The following is a 10,546-nucleotide window of genomic DNA, read 5'->3' on the forward strand; positions in this document are numbered from 1 at the left end:
AAGCGTCATGAAAGGTAGGAAGCCCACGTTGGAGGCGGGACAGCCGAAAGCCCTCTCTGCCACTCTCATCCCGTCGGCGACAATAGTAGCGCCGTTACAGTGCATGGAACGCACCTCTGACCGGCGTGTTTAGCGTCCTATGCCGCCTCACATCAAAAGTGGTCCCAAAGTGGCAGCAAATGACGTCACAAAAGCAGGAGCGTCGTGCCGTCGGATGTCGCAATCCCGGCAGTCAGTCCTACAAGTTCAGGCAAAAAACACAAGCAGACGCAAGTGTCGCTGTCATTGCGGCGTCCCAACCCCTGGCTGCCGAAGCTTCCGAGGACTGCCAAGTCGGGGAGCTACCTGCGGTGGAACGGGCGCCTGCCACAGCCATTATTGCTGTGGTAGAACGGCCAGGGTCGCAACCGGCAACCGCATGACATTTTTGCGATGTCGTTGGGCAAAAATTGAGGGACCACTTTTTTGAGGCAGTAAATACGCCGGTCGGAGACTCGTTTCGGGTACCACGTCGTCATTTCATCCTACCAAAAGCGTCCGCAAGATTATACGCTGTCTTGAGAGTTTAGTGCGGTGTCGCGGCACGTGAAAATACCAGTGCGTGGCTCATGAATATGCTCTCTTTGCACGAGCTCCCCTACAAACAAGGTGTACGTTGCAAAGTTAAGCTCGTGCACCTTCGCTTACGACGGCATTGGCTTCGTTTGATATACCAGCACCTCCTGCGCCGGTGTAGAAAATTATAGGGCGGTGTACTTCCTATCGTACCTCGACACTCATACCGGAAGTACACTGCCATACACTTTCCTGCACCGGTGCAGGAGGTGTAGGTAAATTGAATGAAGCTACTGTAAGAAATGTTACGGATTACACACTGTGAGCGACATCACACGTCACAGTTTGATCTCTTAGTTTTAGTTGGTCGTCGCCCGGTCTGCTGCTGCTAATTTAAACCTCATAAAAGTAGGCATCCCTCCATCTCCTGGAAACATCTCGTGTTGTTTCATGACAAAAACGAGCATTGTTGTCATTCATACAATGCAAATTGAAAATTCGAGAAACAGGAGAACCACAACTACAGCAAAATACGGCGGAAGCACCCACTCCGCTCGAGCACCCACTATTAACGTCCTCCAAACTTGGGAATTCTGCAAATTATACACTGAGCGACCGATTTGACCAGACAAGCGCCCATGTTCAGATTAACCAAGTTTTCAGTGAAAGCGGGGTGGGTGGTCCCCCCGGTATTTTACAGTCACAAAAACAGTCAGCTGGCAAGGATTATGCGGCTTTCACAGCCACGCCGAAGCGCGCCCTATCAAACGGTTCGAGCAAGCTCGTCGCCGCACCAGATGACGTGCGAGCCTTCAAGAAACTCGGACGACGCTGTCAAACAATTCTCATGCCGTTGACGGCACGGCGTCGCCAACGGGCGGAACACCACCGGAAGCGCCAACGCCGTCCGTCGTCTTCGCGTACTGACCCTCAATTCCACGAGCCACAAAGTTCCAATACTCCTTGCGTATCACGTCTTCTTCCTCTGCGAGTTGCTCGCAGAACTCGAGCGCCCTCCGAAACATCCGTTCGTCGGGAATGGCGGCGAGTTTGTCCGACATGGAGTCCACCATGAAGGCCAGCAAGTAGGCGACGCGACACCCTTCCGCATAGAGCCGCTCGCAGAACTCGTCCACGTCCGACCTCTTGCCGGCGTCGGCGGCGTCCAAGATGCCCCTGAGGTAGTTCCAGGGGCTCTCGTTGTGCACCGCCTTCCGAATGCACTCAAACGTGTATGCGACTTCTCGGTCCAGGACCGCTTCAGTGAAGCCAGTCGTGTTGGAGATGATGTAGAAGCGCTGGTTCCAGGCCGAGTTGTTGCGCACGTCGTCCTGAAGCAGCGTGCTCACATAGTCAAGTTCTCCGTCCCACAGGTCGAACTCCGAAATGGCCCACTGCCGGTGCTGCCAGGCGTGGTAGTTCTTGGCGTCCATCCGTAGGACGGATTCCGTAAACGCCTTTTCGAGCGACGCATCGTGCAGCCATTCGACGAGCACGCGCCGGTGATGCCAGACCTGCAAAAGGGAAACGGAAGCAACGAGAGGTACCGAATTTTAGTTTATTTACCCCATCAATGCTTGTTTTATTCTTTCTAATTATTATACAGCTAGCGTAACTTCCATGAAATCTATTTTGTCCCGCCCCTCTTCCTGCGACGGAAGCTTTCACGCCGCTCTTTATTTCACCAACTTTATTTTTATAACTTTGTGCTTCGCGACAAATTAATCACTTGTCCCTATTAAATTTGTGCTTGTCGTGATCATCAGCACAAAGTTGAGGTACCTGTCGCTATCACATCTACATTCCAATCTTCTTTCCTTCCTCGCACGTCCCTCGACTGGAACCACCTTCCTGGACCAATTGCGTCCATAACTGACACTGTATTTTTTAGGTCTGCTCTTACCAATCATTTTGTTGTTGAGTGTGAATAACCATACATCACAGTGCTTTGATCCCAACTTTGCTCTCCCCCTCTGCAATGCCTTTGGGCACTGAGGGTAAAGCAATAAATAAATAAATAAGTGCAGGCGAAAGGGCCGGAAGGCGAGCGACAATGCTGCAGCTCGACTGAGTTTCTGCCCTCACAAACCTTGCTGAAGTGGCAAAAACGAAAATATAGCAAAACTTCTACGAGCGAAAACAAGCAAGACACAAACAGCATTGCAAAGGCAAGTACTGTACATACCCGAACACAAGTAGAGCACACTGCAAAAAAAAAGAATGTAAAAACTACCATTGTCTCTAAACAGCCAAGACCAGGTGATAAATGTAAAGAAACCAAAGGGAAAAAACAGGAAAGTGACACCAGAAGGCAATGTCTCATTGAGACATTCCTTTTGTCATCCTTTTTCTGCTCTTTCCACTTCGTTTTCTCCACGCTCGTCACCCAGTCTCAGGTGTTCAAAGAAATTGATAACACTAGCTCACCTGTGCCGTCACGGTTTTATTTAAAAAATAAAAGGTGTACAACCTGCAAAACGATCAAACTCTTTCACATAATGGCCCTCTCGTCAGGCTCTATGAACTATCCGGGGCGACTGCTGAGAGCTAAATTTTAAGCTCAAGATGAGGTGGCGATAGTGTTAGATAGGGTACACAAAAAACGGTTTCCCGGAAAAAGCCTCAAGAAGCCCATTAGTTCGACCTTGCTTTCCCAAAGATAAAACACCCAGTGAAATGCTAGCTGTCATTCTGGAGCTCACTCGCAATATCATTATGCACTCTCACGTAACATAAAATACTGGAGGAACACCCACCCCACTTTCACTGAAAACTGAGTTAATCTAGACATGGGTGCTTATCCAGTCAAATCAGGTGCTTAATGTACAGTTTGCAGAAATCCTAACTTTCGGAAATGTGAATAGTGGATGCTTCCACAGTATTTCACGGCATAATAAATACTGAGCCTTGGCACACACGCTACAGTCTACACACACTTTGTAATAAGGTGGATGGATGGACAGATAGATATGGCTGAACGCCTAGAATCGAGCAGTGGCTTACACCACCTAACTACCGCTGTAAACTTCCCCCGCTAATATATACTACGCTGACATGCCTTCTAAAGTGGCAAAAAAAAGCTCCTTCTCTAAAATGTGAAAATAAGGAAAATGTTTATCCTTCCCTCGGCTTGTTTCACAAGTTAGATAATTGATTTAGTTCCCGCAACCTTCCTACTGTCCACTCATCCTTTGCTGTCCTTTTTCTTCAGTGAATTTACTTAATCAGTTTTAACTTTAGAAACTGCAGGGCGAAGCCCTTTACAATAGAGTGGCAAGTGTTTACCCGTCTTCACCCCCTATCCTCTCCAGTAACGAGACAAAAGCTCATTGTACAGAACCTCACCGAACGAAAGCTCACCCTTTTTTTTAGACACAAACAAAAGCTCGCCTCTTTCTTTTTTTTTTTTTTGGCTACCCCAGCAAAACACGGGTTTGGCTAAGTGCGGACGCGATGAACATTGCGCTATTATTAGGAGGCTGCTTTTTCCACCTCTCCTAAAGCACACGAAGAAAGGTAAGCCAACAGAAACCATTCTACCATTGTCAAAGGGAACATGCTGCTAAAAAAATTCAGCGCCATCACTTTTCCTAGATATATATTGCAGTGATGATTCGCCTTGTCACTTCAGCCAACTGGAATGCTGTAAGACCTCCGGGAACAAATTCACTAAGAAAATAGCTGAATGAGCAAGGTTAGGCAAGTGTCTTCATTACTAATGCACATGTTTTCTTCCGGTTTAGAATAATATGTGAAGTGAATGGCTAAGAAAATACAATTGTTTCTATCATTGTGCGTCGTAAATATGTTTGAAATTAAGAATTATCTCAAAGTGATGCCAAATGGAAACTGAAGCAAAACTGTATTATACAAAGCATTGAATTGCAAGTGCAAGACTGACGACCAATTTAAAAACCTGCGCGGGATGTTGGATGGTCTGGCATTCCTTCCACCATAGCTTGTGACCGAAGGACTAACGTACATCAAGGAAAAGTCTAACAGTGGCATCGGCGACCCGCTGGACTGCTTTGATTGCACGTAGATCAAATGCCCCTTCAGTGTTACTTCTGCTGCAGCACACAGAGCAAATTCTTCAAATCGCCTAACTGTGCGCCAACAACGACCGGATTTTTCCTGGAATAATGAAATATGTATGACGCCACACTACAAGATGAAGACCGGACAACAACGCCTGCAAAGGGTGGAATACCGGGTTCCAGAAGCTTGTCGGCCACGCCCATCCAAGCGCCTGGAGGCTGATCAAATGCCTCAAGCAACATCAGACGCTCGTTGCCATGGCACTGACACAAGCCTGGAGAGTTGTGCCCCCAGTGAAGTGGGTCTGAAAAACCACCCTGTGCCTGCAGAACCGTCGGAAATTATTCGCGAAGGGTTCAATGTACACTGACACCTAACAAGACTGCTGAAGGCAGTAGAGGATGGCATTCGCTTCTCATCCATTAAATAAACTTGTATCCCTTCTAATCAACAAACCAGGTGCTTGTCAGATTTAATGTATGGTTGCATTTTAGAGTTTTACGCACAAACCTAAGTTGTCCGCGCTCGTGTTAAGACCAGCATGAAATTTTCTCCTGGTGAGTTTTTGATCGGGTTTGTGAAAAAATAGGTGAGCTTTTGTTCGGGATTCCCCCCCTCCACGTGTTTTATGCACTGTGCCTATATCCTGACATTTAGATATGTGCATCTATGCCTTCAAGAATGGTTTAGTCTGTTTACCATCATCCTATATTTATGGTGTGCAAGTAGTGCCGGTTGTGCCCCCTAGCTTACCAGTAAACAGCTTAAGAATTCCGCCTAGCGTGATCCTTATTTAAAGCATACAGTACTCCTGACAGTGATACGAGGCTCATCGAAATGCTGAACACGGTCATCCGTAAGCGACTGCTGGGTAACTAGCGGTTTTCCCAGGAAATTCTTTCATTTTATTTGGCCGGTGAACGCGCGCTGAACGGGTGTTTCAGAGTGAGTGACCACTCTTTGGACACCCAATAACAAGGGTCAGCAAACGCGCCGGTAATTTAGCTGCCTTCCATCCCAAGAAGGGCCACTGATGTGTTTAACAAGGGCGATTGATGTGATTCGGACATCTTTGCGCACCTGATAGTTCTTGGGGTTGTCCTCGATAACCTTCTGGATGTAGGTGAGCTCTTCGTGCAGGTCTTTGCCGAGGTCCTTGAGTAGAGCCCGGCGATAGTGCCATACAGTGTAGTTGGAAGTGTTGATGTCCACGGCGTCGGTGACGAGTTCGAGGGCCCGTTCGCTGCGCTCGTTCAGCTTCAGCACGGCCCGGAAGTAGTCGAAGATGTCCTGGAACTGCTCCGAGTACGCGATGCGCACCACTGGGAGCCTGCCATCGTCTTGCGGCACCGGGGTCACATCTTTCCATTCGGGCCGGTCGCGGTAAAACACCCACTTTCCGCTGTCCACTTCGTCGCCGTCCGCCATCTTGAACTCTGTCGCGTTTTCAAACGAGTTCATTTACGAGTTCATTGGTGTCTCTGGTGTCCTAGCTAGAAAAGTTTTTAAATAGAAAAGTAATTTATAATTTTTTACTATGCTGCAAAATCTGTCGTTTTAGGTGTGCTTGTACGTTGCAAGGAAAAGCTATAAATGTTTTTATTTTATAATAGTTTCTAAGAAGACGCATAGATGGCACTAGAAGTTCTAACCAGTTTTAGATGGCGTTAGTATACATAGATGGCGCGACCCTACTACATTTAAAGAGAGCGCGTGTTTTTAAATAAAATGCTGATGTTGCCTTTTTTTCTTTTTTTTCGTCTTTCTTTATAGCTTTGAGCCTTTATTGCAATCGCCCTTAATTAATTTGCTTTGTTATTCTAATATACCCCTTGCTGGCAGGTTGAGACATATCCTCACGTACGAGGGACTCCGAATCGGCCTTCCACATTTTATACTTCGGTAAATTACTGCGGAAATGTGATTTAGGTTATTTCGCGTAGTTGAGTACGCAGTCTATGCACCCTTAAGAGTAAAAATTTTACGCGGTGCGGACTAGGTACAGGTGTGGATTATACAAGGATTTGTCTTTTTCTTGATCGTTCATTATGACGAGACGTAACGGATTTTTCCATAAGTTTATGTTAATGGTGATTTATGCATGGCACAAGCTTTTTTTAATCATGCGTTTGACAAGGTCGGATGTGTATGCGAATGTTTCACTTGTAAACAATATAAGTTTCTTTTTTTTTTCTTTTTTTGCTGGCTTTACACCGGGTGAGGACTAGAGTCCGCCAAATATGGTAAGTACTCCAAGTGCAACGTTTCTCCAAAAATAGTTAAATTATGATTAAAATTACCAGCGCAGAAAGAAGCAACGAAGTGTCAATTATGCTTGACTTTAAGAAAGTGATGCAATTATAATACAAAAACAAACTTTTTTTTTTCAGTATGCTGCCAGCCGTGAGACCAGACAAAGTTGGTAGGTAGGCATCTTAAAAGTACAAGCACACTTAAGTATTAAAAATGTTATCAAAGAAACCACACAGGTGTTCACTATTTAAAGCACCTGTGGACAGGCATGTTCCATTCGTCGATACATTTAAGACAAAAAAAATTTTCTAAAAACGTCCGTGTTAACGCCACGAGGCACAATAAATTTGTTATGTTTTGTCCTAGTAACGTTATCAAAGTTCGCATATGTAACATTTTTCTGAATATCAATAAAGTAATGACCATGTAGCTATAAAAAAAAATAATTCTAGTGAACATCATTCTGGTACTTACCGTATTTACTCGAGTAGTAGCCGCACTATTTATGAACAAGGCCCTTACATCCACTTTCCCACAGAACACATATAGAGACAACCATTGCGTTGCCCATAAATAACATAGCGAATGGCGAGATCGAGAACTTGATTCTCCATACAAATGCAATCTTCACAGATGGTATCTTCGCACGAAGACGTTATCTCTGTCCTGTAAATAGCTGGAATCATGCTTTCGATCGCGGTGATTGGCAAACTGCGTTTTCCGCGGAAAAGCGAACCCTCAGGTTTTCTTCATAAACAGTGCGACTATTACTCGAGTAAATACGGTATGGGCAGAAGATTTACATCGGACTTCAGCAGAGAGGCAGAGTCCGTGAATCGATAGCCATTGAAAATAAATCGGGTAAATTTACTTCGTGTGCGTCCTATTTTGTAAATGTTTTTGTTGCGCGAATGGTTCCTAAACTGAGCTTGCATAGCCAATCGTTGGTATTATCAATGATTAACGTGATGCTAATTTGAGCTCTGGACAAGTAAATTTTAACCCTCTTTCAGGTGTGCAAATTTGTTTAGCGCTTTATTAGAAACATTTTTTATGTGTGCATTCCAGTTCAGACTTGATCTTAAACGAACGCCTATAGTTATTTGTACTCCTGCACCTATTTCAAAGGCCTCACGCCAACACAGTAGCGAACTGTGCTGGTACTTTACTTTTCGTTATGCTCGTGTATACAGTTTTGTTTTTGTTTGTTTCTATTTTCCATTCTTCGGCTCGTGTCACTATATTATAATATACGTACAGGATGAATTGAAGCAGTCCAAGAACAGGGGGCACTGCAGAGAGCAATGTAGACGACGCGCCTTTGTTTCCCTCTGTCTCGTTTTACTTCGAAAACACAATTAAATTTATTTATTTCCTTTAAAAGCTACCTTACCTCAATTATATGGATGTTAACTAATCATGTGAATTCAAGCTGGAGTTTCATCTGAGAACCTGCATGACCGAGCACTTAAAATCTAGAGGGCAGCTCGCCTCGCCAATGCCTCCCCCTCCCTCCAGGTAAATAAATAAATAAATAAATAATCTATTTATTAGTCTTAGTTTTAAGTGTACATGCAAATTATACGGAAAAAATAGCTTTTGATTTTTTGTGGTTTACTCGGGTGAACCAATTTTTCATAATTTTAGTGTGAAAGCTTCAACCACTTTCGGACACCTCCCTGGTAAATCCTATAGCGCGATACGCCAATGATTTCTGCGGACCGTCCAAGGTGATATGGAAGCGTTCGTGTACACGCTGTATAAGCAGTGGGACCCCGGATTTAGGGATCAACATAAGGACACACGAGACGTAGCGAAAACCCCTCCTATTCTGCCTGTAAAGCTTTGGATGCTGCAACCTCTTTTTACACCGGAATAATTTTGTTCCGTAGCACTAAGCGCAACACAGAAGGTACGTCACCCACTCTACCTGACCACTTCAACAAAGAACCTTCAAGGTCACCACCATTCAAACCCAAAAAACCCGTCGTAGTACAGTCTGCACAAAACCGAGGCTTGTTTGCAACGTTCCCGTGTTTTAGCGTGAATAACAATTATTTTATTACTAAAGGGACCATGAAATGAATTCTTGGTTGGGCTAGATTGGGATTTTACTAATCGCATATCACCTAGTGCGCCAAAAAAAAACTAGTACACCTTCGTAAAAAAAAAAAAAAAAAATTGGGGTGTGTATGTTTATACAGCCTAGAACCTAGTCTGTCTGATCGGGCTGCTTGTCTTCTAGCTGTCGATGAGAAATTTAGCCAGTATAACCGCTAGCCTGGGGTCTTTAACGCACCACGCAGTAGTGATACACGACGGCAGGGCCGTAACCAGGGGGGGGGGGGGGGGGGGGGGGTAGGGGGTTCTGACCCCCCCCCCCCCCCCCCGAAATTTTTTTCTGTGTACGGCCCTGGTCGGTGCACTGGCAGCCAGCCAATTTTAATCTCCACCTCTGCACACGCGCAGTGGCGCCGGTCGGCTAGCGGGTACCAAACCGGGACCGGATCTCCGGTTTGCTGTAACTCTCCATTATATGCCACCGATGCACATGATTCATAGGCGAAAATAAGACAATAGACACTTTCAAAATGGCCGCCGTTGTCCCCGAAACCCCCCCCCCCCCCCCCCCCCCCCCCCCCGAAATTTTTTTGTGGGTACGGCCCTGCACGACGGCACGCCGTTACGATGCCCATCCAGATCGAAACGAGCAGGGGTTGTAGCGGGAGCTTTCGTTCTACAGTATTCCAAGTCTGTTCTACAGCCTTCCAAGGTTAATCTCGGCTATGTCCTGTGGTAGGCTTGGCTGTTGCTTTCTCTCCTGCCGGTACAAGGTGCTCCTCACGCTCTCGAGAGTCAGCATCTCCACCATTACCGTGCGTGTCATCGACCTAGAACGAATTGGTCCCGTCGCAAACAAGATTCAATCATAGACATAATGTACACGTATACTCGTGTAATAAAACATTTATTATAACGACGATTTTTTTATTTGCTTTTTTATTTACTTGGCCTACAAGGCTTAAGATCTCTCTGCTGTACGCTAGTGGCGCTGGCAAATGCGGCTCCGGTCTCACCCTCTCCTTCAATTAATTTCTCAGTCGCGCTTTCCGAAGTTGGATACCATCCGGTGGATGGTTTGGTCTGAAACCCATGAATGGGATGATTATTAATTACTGAAACAGAATTCATTTTTTATTTATGCTAAATTAGCGTAAGTAATTCAGTCCCCTTTCGGGGAAGCTAGACAGCTGTCACAGAGTTTATGAAATAAAAATAAATTTGCTTACTTTGTGTTCTCTTGGTGTATTTTTTTTTTGTTTTTTTTGTTTCGGGAGAACCGCTGCTTTTCGGTTCAATGCCCGGTATTTGGCACATCTCCAGGCAGTCTTCTCACCTTGATTCTTTTCCTGAAATAAATATCTGAATCCGTATACTATTACGGCGCCCTTCCCTTCCTGAGCTTTTAAAAATTCGACCTCCACGTCGTGCATTTTGACCTCGACTAGGAAACATCTGGGTCAAACTCTTCAACTTCCAACTTTCAACATTCAACTTTATTGTTTCTCTCCAGGGGAGTCGGAAGGGCGAGAAAAAATTGCAGTGGCTTAGCTCGGCTATACCAGGATATACGTAGCGTGAGCTTAGGTTCAGCTGGTTATTCTTAGCTTTCCTGGTTGTCTAGGATTAGCTTGATTAT

The 10,546-nt window shown here is 45.4% G+C and overlaps 1 protein-coding gene across 1 annotated transcript; it reads right to left on the reverse strand.

Annotated features, from left to right (window-relative positions):
• Positions 1 to 981: 981 nt before the first annotated feature.
• LOC8026660 (protein farnesyltransferase/geranylgeranyltransferase type-1 subunit alpha) lies at positions 982 to 6,188 on the reverse strand. The gene is made up of 2 exons (XM_002405065.5): positions 5,674 to 6,188; positions 982 to 2,069 (listed from the first exon to the last, which is right to left on the reverse strand). Exons 1-2 carry the CDS (start codon positions 6,052 to 6,054, stop codon positions 1,401 to 1,403), a joined length of 1,050 nt encoding a protein of 349 aa, XP_002405109.3. The 5' UTR covers positions 6,055 to 6,188; the 3' UTR covers positions 982 to 1,400.
• Between the last annotated feature and the right edge of the window lie 4,358 nt (positions 6,189 to 10,546).

This window comes from Ixodes scapularis, unplaced genomic scaffold, assembly GCF_016920785.2.
Source record: "Ixodes scapularis isolate PalLabHiFi unplaced genomic scaffold, ASM1692078v2 PGA_scaffold3__209_contigs__length_174095766, whole genome shotgun sequence".
Classification (NCBI taxonomy): domain Eukaryota; kingdom Metazoa; phylum Arthropoda; class Arachnida; order Ixodida; family Ixodidae; genus Ixodes; species Ixodes scapularis.

Excerpts from the sequence above, each read along its gene's own strand:
- LOC8026660 (XM_002405065.5), bottom strand. The coding sequence starts at position 6,054 with ATGAACTCGTTTGAAAACGCGACAGAGTTCAAGATGGCGGACGGCGAC. Across the intron at positions 2,070-5,673 it reads ACAACCCCAAGAACTATCAG|GTCTGGCATCACCGGCGCGT; the intron begins GTGCGCAAAGAT and ends TCCCTTTTGCAG.